This window comes from Hypanus sabinus, chromosome 28 (assembly GCF_030144855.1).
Source record: "Hypanus sabinus isolate sHypSab1 chromosome 28, sHypSab1.hap1, whole genome shotgun sequence".
Classification (NCBI taxonomy): Eukaryota; Metazoa; Chordata; class Chondrichthyes; order Myliobatiformes; family Dasyatidae; genus Hypanus; species Hypanus sabinus.
In genome coordinates this window covers 30430471-30450274 of record NC_082733.1, presented here as the reverse complement: position 1 = coordinate 30450274, position 19804 = coordinate 30430471, and the positions used below count along the sequence as shown (strand labels likewise).

Sequence of the window (19804 nt, the reverse complement as noted above, 5' to 3'; positions counted from 1 at the left end):
AAAAGTGATTGATTAATGTACAATAACACCATTGAAAAAATATTTCAGCAGATGTATAGGGAAGGTTTGGAGCATGATGCTGGCAAATGTGATAAGGTTAGATGGGCATCTTGGTTGGCCCGGAAGAGTTGGGATGAAAAGTCAGTTTCTATAAGGCAAAGGAGTAGATTAGGTCATTTGGCCTATCGAGACTGCTTTGCCATTCGATCATGGCTTATTTAAGATCCTGTAGCGGTGTGCTACGAACAGCGCTAAAATTACGACACGGAGTCGGTAACTGCAGTCGAAGGAAAAACTTTATTCGAAAACTTCAGCCTCACTTTTAAGCCTCTGTCAACCGGCCCCCCATGGCGAAGAGGCTCCAAAGCTCTGTGCTCGCAAACCCCCGTAGGCTATCTAATTGTGAGTCGGTTCGCATACGCTAGGAAATGAGCCGCCACATAACCCCCCCCCAGAACCGGCGATACACCCCCCAATGTCCACAGCCTGGGCCAGAACCTGCTTGGGAGGTCGGCCTCTGCGCCGAGGCGCCGGAAACTCGGCCGGTTGCGCCAGGTCCACATGGGCCGGCTTGAGGCGGTCCACCGTGAAAACCTCCTCCTTCCCCCCAACGTCTAGCACGAACGTGGACCCGTTGTTCCGGAGCACCGTAAACGGCCCCTCGTATGGCCGCTGCAGCGGTGGCCGATGCCCGCCCCTTCGTACAAACACAAACTTACAGTTCCGTAGGTCTTTGGGTACGCAGGTCGGGTGCCGCCCATGCTGTGAAGTGGGTATGGGGGCCAGGTTACCGAGCTTCTCGCGAAGTCTGCCCAGGACTGCAGCGGGTTCTTCCTCTTGCCCCCTCGGGGCTGGTAGGAACTCCCCGGGGACGGCCAGGGGCGCGCCGTATACCAACTCGGCCGACGAGGCGTGCAGGTCGTCCTTGGGCGCTGTGCGGATGCCGAGAAGGACCCAGGGAAGCTCGTCCGCCCAGTTGGCTCCTCGCAGGCGGGCCATGAGGGCCGACTTCAGGTGACGGTGGAAACGCTCCACTAGCCCGTTCGACTGTGGGTGGTAGGCAGTGGTGTGGTGCAGCTGAGTCCCCAAAAGGCTGGCCATAGCTGACCACAGGCTGGAGGTGAACTGGGCGCCTCTGTCGGAGGTAATGTGGGCTGGTACACCAAAGCGGGATATCCAGGTGGCGATCAGGGCTCGGGCGCAAGATTCGGAGGTGGTGTCGGTGAGCGGGACCGCCTCTGGCCATCTTGTGAACCGGTCCACGATAGTCAGGAGGTAACGCGCTCCGCGCGACACTGGCAGGGGGCCCACGATATCCACATGAATGTGGTCGAAACGCCGGTGGGCGGGATGGAACTGCTGCGGTGGGGCTTTGGTGTGCCGCTGAACCTTGGCCGTCTGGCAGTGCATGCACGTCCTGGCCCATTCACTGACCTGTTTGCGGAGTCCGTGCCAAACGAACCTGCTGGAAACCATCCGGACAGTTGTCCGGATGGAGGGATGCGCCAAGTTATGAATGGAGTCGAAAACACGTCGCCGCCAGGCTGCGGGGACGACCGGACGGGGCTGGTTGGTGGCGACGTCACAGAGTAGGGTCCTCTCACCTGGGCCCACGGGGAAGTCCTGGAGCTGCAAACCAGAGACTGCAGTCCTGTAACTCGGAATCTCCTCATCTACCTGCTGTGCCTCTGCCAGTGCCTCAAAGTCTACCCCTTGGGAAAGGGCATGAACGGTAGGGCGAGAGAGCGCATCCGCCACGACATTGTCCTTACCCGAGACGTGCCGGACATCCGTTGTGTATTCAGAGATGTAGGACAGGTGGCGTTGCTGGCGGGATGACCAGGGGTCGGATGCTTTCGTAAACGCAAAGGTAAGCGGTTTGTGGTCCGTGAACGCGGTGAAGGGCCGACCTTCTAGGAAGTACCTGAAATGCCGGATTGCCAGGTAGAGCGCCAACAGTTCCCGGTCAAAAGCACTGTACTTGAGCTCGGGTGGCCGCAGGTGTTTGCTGAAAAACGCCAGGGGTTGCCAGCGACCTGCGATGAGCTGCTCCAGCACCCCACCGACTGCCGTGTTTGATGCGTCCACTGTGAGGGCGGTAGGGGTGTCCATTCTGGGATGTACTAGCATTGCGGCGTCAGCCAAAGCTTCCTTCGTTTGAACGAAAGCGGCGGCGGACTCCTCGTCCCAGGTAATGTCCTTGCTCGGACCCGACATCAGGGCGAACAGGGGGCGCATGATCCGGGCAGCTGAAGGGAGGAAGCGGCGGTAGAAATTGACCATACCTACGAATTCCTGAAGGCCTTTGACCGTGGTGGGTCGGGGGAAGTGGCGGACCGCATCTACCTTAGCGGGCAGAGGGGTTGCCCCGTCTTTAGTAATCCTGTGGCCCAGGAAGTCAATGGTATCAAGTCCGAACTGGCATTTGGCAGGGTTGATTGTAAGACCGTACTCACTCAGTCGGGCGCAGAGTTGACGGAGGTGGGACAGATGCTCCTGACGACTGCCGCTGGCTATGAGGATGTCATCCAAATAGATGAACGCGAAGTCCAGGTCCCGTCCCACCGCGTCCATTAACCGCTGGAACGTCTGTGCGGCATTCTTCAGGCCGAACGGCATGCGGAAGAACTCGAAGAGGCCAAACGGGGTGATGAGAGCCGTCTTGGGGACGTCGTCAGGATGCATCGGGATTTGATGGTACCCTCGGACAAGGTCGACCTTGGAGAAGATCCGGGCGCCGTGCAGGTTTGCCGCAAAGTCCTGAATGTGCGGCACAGGGTAGCGGTCCGGTGTGGTAGCCTCGTTCAGCCTGCGGTAGTCGCCGCACGGTCTCCAGCCCCCCGTCGCTTTGGGCACCATGTGCAGGGGGGAAGCCCAGGGGCTGTCGGACCGCCGGATGATCCCCAATTCCTCCATTCTCTGGAACTCCTCCTTCGCCAGTCGGAGCTTGTCCGGGGGAAGCCGCCGAGCACGGGCATGGAGGGGTGGTCCCTGTGTCGGGATGTGGTGCTGTACGCCGTGCCTGGGCATGGCTGCTGTGAACTGCGGTGCCAGAACCGATGGGAACTCCGCCAGGACCCTGGTGAAGTCGTTGTCGGACAGCGTGATGGAGCCGAGGTGAGGGGCTGGCAACTGGGCCGCGCCCAGGGAGAACGTCTGAAAGGTCTCGGCGTGTACCAGTCTCTTCCTGGGCAGGTCAACCAGCAGGCTGTGAGCTCGCAAAAAATCCGCACCCAGAAGCGGTTGGGCTACGGCGGCCAGTGTGAAGTCCCACGTGAACTGGCTGGGGCCGAACTGTAGCTGCACCTGACGGGTGCCATAGGTCCTTACTGTGCTGCCATTCACGGCCCTCAGGGGGGGACCCGGTGCCCTGCTGCGAGTGTCGTAACTTGTCGGAGGTAAAACGCTGACCTCAGCCCCAGTATCGACCAAAAAGCGGCGTCCCGACCTGCTATCCCACACATACAGGAGGCTATCCCGATGGCCAGCCGCCGTAGCCATCAGCGGCGGCTGGCCCTGGCGTTTCCCGGGAACTTGCAGGGCGGGCGGCAACGGCGGGCTTCTGCGCCCCACCGCTGGTGGTAGAAGCACCAGTGGTCATTGGGCCGGGGGTTAGTGGGCTCTGCGGCCGGGCCTGGACTGGTTTGCTGCCGGGAGCGTGGCTGGGTGATCTGTGCGATGGACGCCCCGCTCACCTTTTTGGCGTTCCACAGCAAGTCCGCCCGGGCTGCCACCTTCCGGGGGTCACTGAAATCCGCGTCGGACAGCAGCAGGCGTATGTCCTCGGGCAGCTGCTCCAGGAATGCCTGCTCAAACATGAGGCCTGTGTGTCCCTCGGCCAGAGACAACATCTCGTTCATTAAAGCCGATGGAGGTCTGTCGCCCAAGCCATCCAGGTGCAGTAAACGGGCAGCCCGCTCGCGCCGTGAGAGTCCGAAAATCCTGAGGAGCAGGGCTTTGAATTCCGTGTACTTGCCGTCTGCCGGAGGCGACTGTATGAACTCCGCGACCTGGGCCGCTGTGTCCTGGTCGAGGGAGCTCACCACGTAGTAGTAGCGGGTGTCTTCTGAGGTGATCCGGCGAACGTGGAATTGGGCTTCGGCTTGCTGGAACCAAAGGTCCGGGCGCTGTGTCCAGAAACCCGGCAGTTTCAACGAAACCGCATGAACAGAGGCGGCGTCGGTCATTTCTGGTCCAAAAATCGTTTGGACCGTCGGGGTCACCAATTGTAGCGGTGTGCTACGAACAGCGCTAAAATTACGACACGGAGTCGGTAACTGCAGTCGAAGGAAAAACTTTATTCGAAAACTTCAGCCTCACTTTTAAGCCTCTGTCAACCGGCCCCCCATGGCGAAGAGGCTCCAAAGCTCTGTGCTCGCAAACCCCCGTAGGCTATCTAATTGTGAGTCGGTTCGCATACGCTAGGAAATGAGCCGCCACAATCCCTCTTATCCCCATTATCCTGCCTTCTGCCCAAAACCTTTGAGACCCGTCCCTCTCTCTCTTTAAATATACCCGGTGACTTGGCCTCCATAGTTGTCTGTGACAATAAATTCCATGGATTCACCTCCCTCTGGCTGTACGACTCTATAACAATACAATATCTGAATTAAATTCTATTCCCTTTGCTTGGAATTTCTCAGCAATTTCTCCTTGGGAATTTGGGAACAAATTTCAAATGTACGTTTGGAAAGGTCGGTCCCACACTGTAAATAGAAATGAAATTGTGGCTATGATTGCTCAGTCTGTTGATGGCAGTGGGCCATTCATGTGTAGGACAGTCTGTACACTAACCATGAGGTTTGCTTCAATAAAATCTGTGTGGGTTCTGCCTGGTCAGATAAGCAGCTGTGGAGTCTGGTGATTGGAACCTTCTGCAAGCAGGTCCCATCTGAGCCGCAACTACTGTCCCACAGGGCCTCCGCCATTTAATCCCACTCTAATCCCAATCCAGTACCCAGCCTTTATGTTGATATAAACTCATAGAGTGGCATAGTAGTGTCGCATTTAGGGTAATGTTTTATATTGCTAATGATCAGAGTTCAATTGCTGCTGCCTGTAAGGAGTTTGTCTGTTCTCCCATGACCTTGTGGCTTTCCTCCGTGCGCACACTGGTTTCTACTCTCATTGCAAAGGTCAACGGATTAGGGTTAGTAAATTGTGAAAGATTCTTAACTTCTGTCATAAAGTGTTTGCGCTTCCATGTTTGGACCTGTATATGAATCAAGCCAGGCTGTGATGGTGGGCTCTCAAACTTCTTTTAAAAGTATATTTTCCTGTATTGTCTCATTTGGTTCTGCAACTTTGATGAGGAGGTCAACATTCACATGTGGGAAGGAAAGGAAAGCCTTTGCATTTTCAGGATCTATTCCACAGACAAGAGCAGCGAACTTTAAATCCAGCACGGAAATTAGGAGAGCCTATTACCTCTTACCCAGGGCACCTTTTAGCTGCTATCTGGTACCTGCTATCAAGCGGTTTTTATGGATGGACCCCTTCCAACTGAGGGGTCCATGGACCCCAGGTTGGGAACCTTTGGTTTAAAGTGACCTCAGCAACTCACTTAAAGTGAAGTTGAAAACCCTTGTGGGAGGAAATGTAGTTGAGGGGAATGATAAGACCTCAAAGAGGACCACAACCTTGTCGTAGGGTTTGGACTTTTGCATACGTCAATGACCCAGAGAACAATATCGGCTGGAGTGAGGGCTTCGTATTTTGGCTCTTGGTAGGGTCGCCCATGCCAAACAGGTCAAGCAGTAGAGGCCAGACTAAGAGCAGTCCACTAGACCTCCAGGTTCGGGGTTCATCTCAGACTGGTAAAACAGAATTGTTATGGAAACAGCGGTGAAGAATCCTTCTACATCTGAGTGTGATGGTATTCCTGAGTCTCCTTCAGGACTTATATGACAGACAGCAGTGAAAACTGAGCTGCTGACACAATGATGGAAGCCCTCAACAGCCAGAGATAGTGGACCTTCATTGCTGCCCTAAATGCCAACAGCATAACGAGCAGTAGAGTAGAGAGAGTATGATGAGAGTAAGATTTAAGAACAGAATATCAACTTAGGTATAGATTAGTGTCATCAGCAAGGAGTGCAGCAATACAAATTGTGGAGTACTATCGGCAATAGAGTTCTCTAATACAATTTAGTATATCCAGTGACGGTGCAGTGCACAATGATGGAAGATTCCAGCACTGATCATAGGGTAACCAACAGTGGTGGAGTGCTCCAGTGCAGGTAGAAGACAGCATTATCAGTAATGCAGATTGTTGAGAGTATTTCAAGCAATGGGTTGTAGTGAGGATTAGCAGCGGCGTTGTGTTCCAGAACAGATATTAGAATGTGTTATCACCGATGAAGAGATCAATTGCAAATTGCAGAGGTTGGTGGCAACAGCAGAGTTCTCTAGTTGTAGAGAGTATTCCTAGCGATGGCGTTCCCTAACATGGACTGTAGGGACGTTTGGCAGTCACGGAGTTCCCTGGTAGCATAATGATTTATAGCACCAGCTGTAAGGTTGGGCTCTGTAAGGAGCTTGTACACTCTCCCCGTGAATGTGTGGGTTTCCTCCATGTGATCCAGTTTCCTCCCACATTGCAAAGACACGTGGGTTATTAAGTTCCGGGCATGGTATGCTAGCACTGGAAGCACGACGAGACTTGTGGGCTGCCTCCAGCACATCAGTGTGGGTTGTTGATGCCAACTACGTATTTCACTGCAACTTTCGAGGTACATGTGACAAATAAAGCTAAGCTTTATCTTTACCTTAGAGTTCATAGTAATGGGATGATGCATTATCAGCAACGGACAATATGTTGAATATGGTCAGTAATGGAGTGTTCTGATACAAATTGCAGAGAGTGCTGGCCGATATGTAGTGCTCCAGAAAGGGTAAGCCAAGGGAACACATACCTGTCCTCATAGAGGGATAAGAAGTGGAAAGAGTGAGCAATTTCAAGTTGTTGGGTGTCAATATCTCTGAGGATCTGTCCTGGGCCCAACTTATCAATGCCGCTAAGAAGGCATGACAGCAGCTATATTTTATTAGGAATTTTAGGAGTTTAGTTATGCCACCAACAACACTCACAAGTTTCCACAGATATACTGCGGAGAGCATTCTAACTGGCTGCGTCACTGTGTGAGGTGGAGGGTGGTGTATACTGCACAGGATCGAAATCAGCTGCAGAGTGTTATAAACTTAGTCAGCTGCATCATGGGCACTGGGCTCTGTAGCATGAGGGGTGATTGATAAGTTTGTGGCCCCGGGTAGAAGGAGTCGATTTTAGAAAACCTAGCATATTTATGTTTCAACGTAGTCCCCTCCTACATTTACACACTTAGTCCAGCGATCGTGGAGCACACGGATCTTGGACCTCCAGAAAGTGTCCACAGCAAGTGTGATTCATAAGTTTGTGGCCTAAGGTAGAAGGAGATGAGTTATACAGCTCTCACATGCATTTCAACTCTTTGAGTGATTATGCAGGAAGTTTGAAATTAATAACTCATCGGGGGGGGGGGGTGATTGATAAGTTCATGGCCTAAGGTAGAAGGAGATGAGTTATTAACTTTAAACTTTCTCCATAATCACTCAAAGAGTTGACCTGCATGTGTAATTAACGAGAGCTGTATAACTCATCTCCTTCTATCTTAGGCCATGAGCTTATCAATCACCCATCTGTGGACACTTTCTGGAGGTCCAAGATCCATGTGCTCCACGACTGCTGGACTAAGTGTGTACATGAAGGAGGGGACTATGTTGAAAAATAAATGCTCTAGGTTTTCTAAAATTGACTCCTTCTACCTTAGGCCACAAACCTATCAATCACCGCTCGTACATAATATCCAGGACATCTTCAAGGAGCAATGCCTCAAAATGGCAGCAGCCATTATTAAGGACCCCAATCACACAGGATGTGCCCTCTTCTCATTGCTACCATCAGGAAGGAGGTACAGAAGCCTGAAGGCACACACTCAGTGATTCAGGAACAGTTTTTTCCTCCCTGCCATCGATTTCTGAATGGACATTGAATGTTTTATATTTTTGCACTACTTCATTAAATCAACTTTTATTTTATATTTATTTTATAACTGTTTTACTTTACAGCTAAATAATCACACACACACATCCCTTTACTATAATTCACAGCTTTTTCTGTTATTATGTATTACACTCTTCTGTTGCCACAAAGATAGCAAATTTTGTGACATAGGTGGGTGATATTAAAACTGATTCAGATTTTGGTTTCCATGTAGATGGAAAGAGAAATAGCAGTGATGAATTTCTGTAAAACAGATTACAGAAAGTAATGGCAACAATGAAATCCTCCAATACAGATTATCAAAGATGCATGCAAAATGCTGGAGGATCTTTTGTGTGTGTTACTCCGGATTTCTTACATCTGCAGAATCTCTTGTGTTTAAGATCATCAATGACGGTGTTTCCTATTTCAGAATTAGAAAAGTACTGGCAGCAGTAGAATTGTCCAGTTTTTAATGTTGAGTAACGACAGTGAAGGAGTTTTCTTCTGCAGGTTGTGGAGAGCATTGCTAAAGATAGTAAAGTGATAGAGAATTCAATCATTGCATTTTCGAATGCAGATAGTATAAAATATTGGCAGCACTGGAGACACTACAGATTGCTGAGAGTATAATTAGTAATGGAATTCTCCAACACAGATTGTGGAGAATATTCACCATGATGAATTTTTTAAATGCAGAATGCAATGACAATGATTGAGTGCTCAAAAGCAGATCGTACAGAATACTATCAGCAAATAAAGTTCTCTGACACAGATTGTTGAGGATATTATCAGTGATATAGTTCACTAATACACATTGTGGATATCTCCAGTGATGGAGTCTTCCAGTAGAGTTTGCAAAGCATTGGCATTGATGGAGTGCTGCAAACCTGATTGTTGTGATGGAATGCTATGGTAGATGATATGGTAATAGGAAGTCACTCACTGTTAAAGTAGCAGAAAATCTAACTTTCTTCAAATGGTGGATGACTACTTTATATATCACAATAGTCAAACGTAAATCATTCCAAAACCTAGCGCAGGAAAGGAAAAAAATTGTCTGTATATCTGGCAGTTTCCCAATTTATGCAGTGTTCTTCCAGAAAGTGACACTTCATCATGAGTAATTGTGCAAAGCACTTAGCTTTAAGTTAAATTGGTTATCTGACACAAAAGGCAAAAAACACCACAGTCAACTCCCATTTTGCTGAGTAAATAAACAGCTGAAAAGCCGATTTAATTCCAAGCACAACGATATAAAGCTCTGACTCACATCAGTTAAATCTTCAGCATTCTGCCTCCATTCAGAAGACAAATAGCCAGCAGAGAAAGATCCACCACCTTGTGTCCGGTTATTAACACTTAATTTTGTCTTCGCAGTATTATCAAATGCTCATCAAGGGATTTTTTCCCCAGACAATTTGTTACTAGTTGCATCAGTTGTTGGGTTAAACCAACTGGAATATTAATCAAAGGGAATATAGATGGATATAAACTCAGAGGGAACCAGTATTGTATCACTGAAGAGAAGTGGATTTATAAAGTGGCCATTTTATTAGGCACCCCTACTGGTTAATGCAAATATCTAATCATCCAATCATGTGGCAGAAACTCAATGCATTAAAGCATGCAAGATAGTCAGTTGTTCTTCAGATCAAACATCAGAATTGGGAAGATTCTCGGCATGAACATCACCGAGATCTCACGTGGTCTGTACATACCGGCCGTGTGGTGAGAAAGGCACAACAGCGCCTCTTTCACCTCAGATGGCTGAAGAAGTTTGGTGTGGGATGCCAAATTCTACGAACTTTCTATAGGGGCTCAATTAAGAGCATCCTGACTGGCTGCATCACCGCATGGAATGGGAACTGTACGTCCTTCAATCGCAAAACTCTGCAGAGAGTGGTGCGGACAGCCCAGTGCATCTCTAGATGTGAACTTCCCACTATTTAGGACATTTGTGAAGATAAGTGTTTAAAAAGGGTCTGAAGGATCATTGGGGACCCGAGTCACCCCAACCACAAACTGTTCTAGCTGCTACCATCCAGGAAAACAGGCCAGGACCAACAGGCTCCAGAACAGCTTCTTCCACCAGGCCATCAGACTGCTTAATTCATGCTGACACAACTGTATTTCTATATTATATTGACCATCCTGTTGTACATAATATTTATAAATTACTATAAATTGCATATTACACATTTAGATGGAGACGTATCGTAAAGTTTACTCCTCATGTACGTGAAGGATGTAAGTAATAATGTCATTTCAATTCAATTCAATGGTGATCAAAGTGACTTTGACCGTGTTGGAATATCGCAGAAACTGATCTGCTGATTTCCTGGGATTTTCACACACAGCGGTCTCAAGAGTTCGCCGAGTAAGGTGTGAAAAACAAAAAAAAAGACATCCAGTAAGTGGCAGGTCCGTGAGTGAAAATGCTTCATTAATAAGAGGGATTGGAGGAGAATGGTCAAGCTGACAGGAAGGCGTAGCTAACTCAAATAAACATGTGTTACAACAGTGGTGAGCAGAAGAATATCTCAGAATGCACGGCACATAGAACCTTAATGTAGATGGCCACAGCAGCAGAAGGCCATGAAAATATACTCAGTGACCTTTTTATTAAGTACAGGAGGTATCAAATAAAGCAGCCACTGAGCATATATTTCCTTACTGTTAAAAAGAAATATCTTTACAGAGTAGAACAACTGTATTATTGACCAGTGAATAAATTGTATTGCACCTTTTTGATGTAGTATTTGACAGTAATAATTTTATTTATTCTGATAACCATGCTTCTGAAAATAAAACTGAGCAATTTTTAACTGATGGAGACTATCTTTAAATGTTAAGTGATGTTAAGTTAATTTGCAAAGAATATTTTTGCCTAGAAATGGATCGGACGGTGTCATATATTTTTGCACTGCATAATTCAATTGCAGTGAAAAGTAAAATGTAATAGAAAATAAAGGACTTAACATCAGTAACAAACAAGTGAAACTCTTTTTGTTTCACCTGCTTACACACAAAGAAGCCAACCATGTGTACTGGTGTCCCGGTGTATATGAAATACAACCAGTAGCAAGTGCAATTATTCCACTTTCAGATTAGTCCTGATGTTAAGGTGTTTTGAGTGTTTGGACATAAAGCAAATATTGACTTCAGCGTTCAAACTTCAGATCTGATATGCATTGAAGATTAAATCTAAAACGCAACTCTGAACAATGAATAGATAACCCCGATTTAAATCTGTTATTTGTGTGTCTGTAGTATGGGTGCGAAGGAGGGTTGCGTGAAAGGGGTGTGTAATTCAAAGGAAGCATTGTAAATATGGATTTGTTTGAATTGATCTGAATTTTTCTTCGATCGTTAGCATACAAGATGTTGTGTAGGGCTGGGCCAAGCAGACCTTTCCACTGAAAAGGCTTTCAATATGATGGCTGCAGTACCTTGTTTTGTCAAATAAAGAGGCTACTTCATATCTACCAGTACTTCTCTCTGATGACTTCATTCACACTACAACACTGATTCCTTTGCTTACCTATCAGCCTTCCTCTGCCCTCCATTCATCTCCATGACACTATATCACACAATGCTCACCTACAGCATCTCTACCCTGAACTGATCCTAAATACTTTGCAGATGTGTGTGTTGCTGGCATTAGACGGGCTAGTTATTTATCACCCCAAAGCAGGCACCTTTCATTTATAAGTCATTTCCTTTGTGTCTTTATGCATCACAGAGAATTCCTGTGTTATAGCTGTTCTGGTCATAGATATCTGCCCTGATAGAATTCACAAATCACTGCCCACAAATTGGAGATACGGAATAAAATTTGCTTTTGCAGAATTTATGTGAAAACATATAAATATCAATCCGAATCTCTGATGAGTGCACCGACGACACAGCTTCACTTTGCGGAGAATCACCATATGGGCTGTTTTCTAGGAAGACAAGTCCTACTTGCCATCTGCATTCTGAACTGCTAACCCCTTCACTTTCTGTCACGTTTTAACACTCAACCTTCTGGCCTGCATTATCCTTCAGATGACCAGTGTCTCCGTTTTAAAATTTCCATCCCTATACCTAAATCAGTTCATGATCTTAAATTCCACTCTTGATCATTTCCACTCACAATTAGAAAATCTTTTTCACTTGATTCTAACCTTTTCTACAACTATGAAATTAACCTTGTCAATGCCACTAAAATTTCCTTTCAATCACTCAACCTCCACCTAACATAGAACAACATGAGTAAAGGACACCTATTGATTTCCTATACTGTCAGTTGCCTTTATTGCAATGGAGACAAATCTGACACAGGGTTTAGATGGTAATAGAACATGTAGATAACAAACTTGTTAAGAGGGCATTTCTCCCCAGACTACAGACCACTGCAAGTGCCTTAGGCAGATTATATTGCTAGAATGCCCAGGACTTTTGCACAGTTCTGTTTTTGACAACGTGGAGCAGAGAGCGAGTTTGTAACTCTGGCAGGAGCAAAGGATGTTGGGAATAATGAAGGAGGTCCACACACCAGAGGACAGGTGACGGAGAAGGTGAGCCAAGGGCAGGGGGTGGCACAGGTGCGGCTGCACCCAGCCCTGAGACATCAGGCAAGGTCATTTGATTCCAAATATTTGGCTTATTGATCATTGCAGAATGTCTCTCTGGTGCTACCCACTCCCTTCCCCATTTCCCAACCATGATTCCCCTCTCCCTGCCCCCTTCCCACTCGGTCAACATAGAGACCCATATCAGAATCAGGTTTATCATCATTCACATATGTCATGATTTTTTTTTGTGGCAGCAGTACAATGTAATCCATAAAATTACTAAAGTACTATGCAAAAGTCTTATGCACCCTAGCTATATATAGGTGCTCAAGGCTGCTGCACAGTACAGTATGCATTTGTATTCAAGTACAAACTACAACCCATCAATTTGCTTAAACCATGAATATAATGCACCAGCATATCATGTGTTATTCAAACTAATTTAAAGATAAAATGAGAAATAAGATTGCGTGGAAGTTTATATTTTGATAACTGTGTATTTCTGTGATTACCTATCAACTACATGACATTACAACTTGGTCATATACTTGAACAATTGTGGTTACTGCTTGGGTGTGTTGATGGGATCTGGGTGAATGTTGCTGGGTTTGGTAAGGATGGAGAAAGTAATGTCGATCATGTAAGGTCTAGAGGAGGAGTTCCCAACATGGGGTCCGTGAACCCTTTGTTTAATAGTATTGGTCCATGGCATAAAAACGGTTTGGAAACCCGGTCTAGAGCATGGAGCAGGTCAATTGCCATTTGTGATGATGGACGTAAGCAGCATGTGTTGCTCTGTTACAGGTCCCGTGGCGGTGATGAGTGGTGAGGAAGACTCTGGCAGCCCTCTCCATCACATCAATCATGGCATTATCACCCCCTCGTCCATGGACATCGGACCAGATGCAGTGGTTATTGGGATGACCAGGATCCCAGTGATTGAAAACCCCCAGTATTTCCGGCAAACCCATACCCTCGGCAAGCATCCGGAGACATGTAAGTGCAAATATTTCTGAGCGCTGTGTGTCTTTTGCGCTATGATCCTCCACATTACACTGTGAATAATAACTGCTGGGAACGAGCTTGCACGCTAGACAGCCAGTGGGCTACATTGTCCTTCCTTATATATGGGTGCAATTTAGACATCAGTGCCCTCAGAGAGGACAATTCCGACGGTGTGCGAAATCCAATCAAGTCTAAATGGTTGCTGAAATGTGCTACGACACAAGGGTCATGTGCACTAAATGTGAAATAAATCGTAACACATGCTTCGAAGGCAGTATTGCCCAGATTGTATTCTGATAGTAAAGGGAGATCAGCTCAGCCATGATCTTCAGAACAGCACAAGTTCTGCAGGCTAAGCTGTCACCTGGGACCATGGACACTTTATGACATTGTTTTAGTTCAAGAGAAACAACATATAACACAAGATATTTTGGGAACCCATTCCTGAAGTCTAAGGGGAATAAATGTAAGGCTGAAACATTGAACAAGTGTGCTGTCTCTGTCTTCCTGAAAGAGGAATAGCAGAGAACTTCAGACTGCAAGGGAAGGAAGTGCTCAGGACAATTAAAATAAGTAAAAAAGATACCACAGTGTTGAAATAAACGAAGATAAAACACCAGCACTAATGGCCGTCAAATCTTGAAGGACGTGGTTGTGGAGATAGTGGATGTGGTGCTAGTTGCTATCTTCCAATGTTCCATAAATGCTATAAACAGTCATCTGCTTTGAAAGCTATCAAATGTACAGTATGTCTAATGTTTAGGAAAGGAGGCAGAGGGAAAATCAAAATCCACAGACCAAGTAGACTAACATCAGTCATAGTGAAAACATTGGAATATATTACTGAGCTAGTGAAAACAGTGGACTTAGAAAGTCATAAGAAGGCTAGACAAAGTCATCATGGATTTAGAAACATGGAAACATAGAAAACTTACAGCACAATACAGGTCCTTCGGCCCACAAAGTTGTGCCGAACATGTCCCTACCTTAGAAATTACTAGGCTTACCCATAGCCCTCTGGTTTACTAAGCTCCATGTACCTATCCAAAAGTCCCTTAAAAGACCCTATCATAGCCACCTCCAGCACTGTTGCTGGCAGCCCATTCCACACACTCACCACTCACTGCATAAAAACTTTCCCCTAACATCTCCTCTGTACCTACTCTCCAGTGTCCTCTTTTGGCAACCATTTCAGCCCTGGGAAAAAGCCTCTGACTATCCACACGATCAGTGCCTCTCATCATCTTAACCAGCTCTATCAGGTCAGATTTACAAAAGGAAAAGCATATTTGAAAAATAAGAAACTGCATGCAGGAGGATAGATAAGGGCAAACAAGTTGATGGCAATGCATTTGGACTTTAAGAATACTTTAAGATAAGCTAGCACTTACATTAGTGAAGTACTGTACTAAACTGATGGGGACTGAGAGCAGCATTTAGATAGCTAAAATCTCAAAAAATCTATAATAAAAAACAAAAACACTGGGAAAAACTCAGTAGGCTAAGGAGCCCCTCTTTCCTCAGGTGATAGATGACTTGCTGCTGAGAACTTTCGGCATTTCTACTGATAATGCAAAGTTGGGGCTGGTGTAGGATGTGTGGTGAATGCAAAGACACTTCATTGGGATATAGCTATGTTACTTGAATGTGGGAGGCCAAAACACCTAAACTGTAATGCTGGGAAATGTAAGGTCAACTGAGTTAGTAGGAAAAATAAAAGGGCAGATTATTTTTCAATTAGTGTCATAGAGTCCGAGAGAACTACAGCACGGAAACAGGCCCTTTGGCCCATCTAGTGTGCTCCAAACTGTTAATGTGCCTTGTCCCGTCGACTGCACCTGAAACCTAACCCCCAACCCCCATCCATGTACTTATCCAAATTCCTCTTAAATGTTACAATCAAACCTGCATCCACCACTTCTGTTGTTTGCTCATTCCACACTCAAACCACCCGCTGAAAGAAGATGTTCCCCCCCTCAGGTTCCCCCTAAAGTATTTGACCTTTCACCCTTAACCTAGAGAAAGAAGAGTTCAATGGCTCCAGAGTGCCCTTGTTACTGAAGTTACTGAAAGCATACATTTACGTCCAGCAAGCAATTCTGAAGGCAAATAGCAGGTTGGCATTTACAGCAAGGGAACTGAAGTACAACTGTGGAGATCACTGCACCTGGAGTATTGTATACAAGTGTATACAAAGATCTTGCCCAGACCTAAGGACCTGAGTTTTAAGAATATGTTGACTAGGTTAGGATTTTATTCCCTGGAGCGTAGGAAGATGAGGGGAGATCTTATAGAGGTATACAAAATTATATGAGATATGGATAGGGTAAATACATGTGAGCCTTTACTCCAGTAAATGGGTGAGACTAGAACTAGAGGTCAAAGGCTGAGAGTGAAAGGCAAAAGATTTAAGGGGAATCTGAGGGGGATCTTCATCACCCTGAGGGTGACGTGAGTGTGGAATGGGCTGCTGGCAGAAATGATGGATGCAGGTTTGATTGCAATATTTAAGATTAGTTTGGCTAGATACATGGATGAGTGGGGTACAGAGGGCTATGGTCCCGGTGCAGGTCAATGCAACTGAGCAGAAAAACAGGTCAGCCTGAATTAGATAGACTGAAGGGCCTGTTTCTGTGCTGTAGTGCTCTAGGACTCCCTGTTATAAGGTCTCTCCATTGTAAGGGAGGGTATATGTGTAATCCAGAAGAAGGTAATGGCAAAACAGTTCTGTAGAAAAATTTAGCAAGAACAATCATGGTTGAGACCATGATTGCCCACATCATACGACAGGGCACATGATGATGATGGTGATATGTGCAGTACAGGGAGTGAGTGAAGCTTGATCAGACTGATTCACGGAGTGGCAGATTTGTTATATGAGGAGAGATTAAGCAGATAGCGTATATACTCTTGTGTTTAAAAGAATAAGAGGTAATCTTATTGCCGCAATTAGAATTTTCAAGTATTTGACAGGGTAGGTGTCAAGTTGATGTTTCCCCCGGTTGTGATGTTCTTAAAACAGCGAACAGTGCCTCAAAATAATGGCCATTGTGGAGCTAGATGAGAAGAATGTGCATCACGCAGAGAGCAGTGAATCATCAGAATTCATGACCCAAGACAGTTGTTGAATATAATCAAGGCAGAGATCAGGAGAATTTTTTTTTCATATTAAGGAAATCAAGGGATATAGGATTAGTGCAGAAATATACAATGAGGTAATGGTTCAGTCCCAATTGTACTAAAGGACAAGAGGGTAGGTGAATATTCATGCTTCTATTTCTTATGACCTTAACACACTGAGTTTTTTTAAGTGAATTTTTTTTCCACTTCAATCTTTTCCAACAAACCTAGTGGGAGGAAACTAGACCTTTCTGTCCATTCTCTCAAACCATTGTCCATCACTTCTGCAAGTGCTTTCATTTCACACATATGTACCCTTGGCCAGCAAAATTAAAATATCTCAAGGAGACCAGGGAAAATGCAATAAATCAAGGTACTTTATAGTCCAACAATTCTTTAAAATAATACTTTAAAATGCAATAAGTAAAAGCAAAAGATGTGCTCAAGTATAGGCAACTCATAGCTTCTCAGGCTCAGTACTGGATGGTTATCAGGCACCAGGACCTGGGCATCTCAAGGATCATGGTGACGTGTCACCAGACTTTTGGGTCAAGTTCAAATTTCATAGTAAATTTATTATCAAAATACATACTGTATATGTCACCATATGCAATCGTGAGATACATTTTCCTGCAGGCATTCACAGTAAATACAGCACCATAGAATCAATGAAAGACTGCTCCCAACCAGTGTGCAAAAGACAACAAGCTGTGCAATACAAAAAGAAAAGAAAGAAAGAAAGAAAGAAAGAAACAAACAAACAATAAATATCAAAAACATGAGGTGAAGAGTCACTGAAAGTCAGTCCATAGGTTGTGAGAACAGTTCAGTGATGGGGTGAGTGTAATCGTCACCTTTGGTTCAAGAATCTGATGGTTGTGGGGTACTAATTGTTCGTGAACCTGGTGGTGAGGGCCCTGAGGCTTCTGTACCTTCTTCCTGATGGTAGCAGCAAGAAGAGAGCCTGGCCTGGATGGTGGGGGTCCTTGATGATGGATTGTGCTTTCCTGCAACTGCACTGTATGTAGATGTGCTCAGCGATGGGGAGGGCATTACACGTGATAGACTGGGCCTTATCCGTTACCTTTTGTGATATTTTCCATACCAGGCTGAGATGCAACCTGTCAATATATTCTTGGTCACACATTTATAGAAGAGTGTCATTGTTTCAGGTGATCTGTAGAATCTTCACAAACTTCTAAGAAAGTAGAGGCACTTCATTATTTTCTTTGTAATGGCACCTGTATACTGGACCCAGGGCAGATCCTCTGAAATGACAACACTGAGGAATTTAAAGTTTCTGACCCTCTCCACTCTGATTCCCCCATTGAGGACTGGCTCTTGGACCTCCGATCTCCTCCTCCTGAAGTCAATAATCTGCTCCTTGTCTTGCTGTCGTTGAGTGAGAGGTTGTTGTTGTGGCACCACTCAAGACCCCTGCTTTATGCTGATTCGTCAGCATCTTTTATTCGGCCAGTGATCAGCAAACTTAAATATGGCATTGGAGCTCTGTTTAGCCACACAGTCACAAGAATAAAGAGAGTAGTGCAGAAAGCTAAGCACATAGCTTTGTGGTGCACCCATGCTGATAGAGACTGCGGAGGAGACTTTGTTGCCAATCCAAACTGACTGGGGTCTGCAGTGAGAAATTCAAGGATCCAGTTGCACAAGGTGATATTGAGGGCAAGTTCTTGAAGCTTATTGACTGCTTTGATAGGATGATAGTATTGAATGCATTCAATGATGTATGTATCTTTGATGTCCAGAGTTTCCAGGGTTGAGTGAAGAGCCAGTGAAGTGGCGTCTGCTGTTGACCTGTAGTGCCAGTAGACAAATTGGAACAGGTCAGGCAGTGATATGTTTCATCACCATCATTTTAAAGCACTACATCACAGCGGATGTAAGTGCTACTAGACAGCAGTCACTAAGGCAGGTGACCATGTTCTTCTTAATCACCAGTGTAACTGAAGCCTGCTTGAAGCAGGTCAATACCTCAGATTGCCAAAATGGGAGGTTGAACATATTGGCGAACACTCCAGCCTGTTGATCGGCACAGGACTTTGGTACTCGGCCAGATGCTTTCTGTGAGTTCACCCTCCTGGAGGACACTCACATCAGCCTCTGAGACTCAAATCCTAGTGTCACTGGGGGCTGTGGGAGACTGTGAATGCTCCTCCATGTTTTGACAGTCAAAGTGAGCATAGAAGGCATTGAGCTCAAATGGGAGCAAAGCCTTGTTGTCACCTTTGTCGTCTGGTTTCACTTTATAAGAAGTGATAGCTTACAAGTCCTGCCACAGCTGTTGAGCATCCCACAGTGACTCAGGTTTGGTCTGGAATTGTCACCTTGCACGTGAGATAGAGTTTCTATTTTAATGTTAGCTAGATCCCAGATCTGACATAAGTTGAGCCCGCCAGGACTGTGTCCAATGCAACATGTGCTTCCAGGTCCTGTGCTCCATGTTATATGGGTCCCAAGCACCCAAATCCAACACTGGGTGGGCCCCAAGATCTAGGCCTGAATTCTATGTGGGAAGCAATGACTGGCCTGGAAACAGTTGTTCTCTAAAGCCCTGTGCTTGATATTAGATGCTCCCCTCCTCTATTGGATAAGCCATGAAGACAAGGTGGACTATGATTAGATGAGTCACAAGCCTAACTCGAACCTTCAGCAAGAACCAGACTTCCCAGTCATTGAGTGGTGCTGGGCTTCAGGGTAAACTGGATAATGATGTAATTTGCCTTTCATTGAGTAATGTCTGACCTGAGTATTGCTGGCCTGGTCTCCACAGAAAATTGGCATCTCATATCAATGTCAAACAGGGCCACCACTTTCCCTCAGTACATCAAACTGTGCAGTACAGCACAGTAACAGGCCCATTATCCCACGGCGTTGTGGTGAACTAATTATTCTACTGACATATAATAATTTCTCCCTTCATGTCGTCCATATCCCTCAATTTCCTACATATCCATGTGTCTCTATAAGAGCTTCTTAAAGGTCTCTATCATATCTGCCTGCACCCCTATCCAAACAGGGTATTCCAGACACCTTCCACTCACTATGTAAAAAAATTTGCCCTATGCATCCCCTTTGAACT

At 45.9% G+C, this 19804-nt stretch overlaps 1 protein-coding gene across 2 annotated transcripts in view; it reads left to right on the top strand.

Annotated features, from left to right (window-relative positions):
- The window catches only part of LOC132382542 (NT-3 growth factor receptor-like), a 951566-nt gene that overhangs the window by 712893 nt on the left and 218869 nt on the right, over positions 1–19804 (top strand). For both annotated transcript variants that reach the window (XM_059952849.1, XM_059952848.1), the window contains exon 12: positions 13384–13575. In XM_059952849.1, the coding sequence (XP_059808832.1) occupies positions 13384–13575 (192 nt within the window). The remainder of the gene's footprint in view (positions 1–13383; positions 13576–19804) is intronic.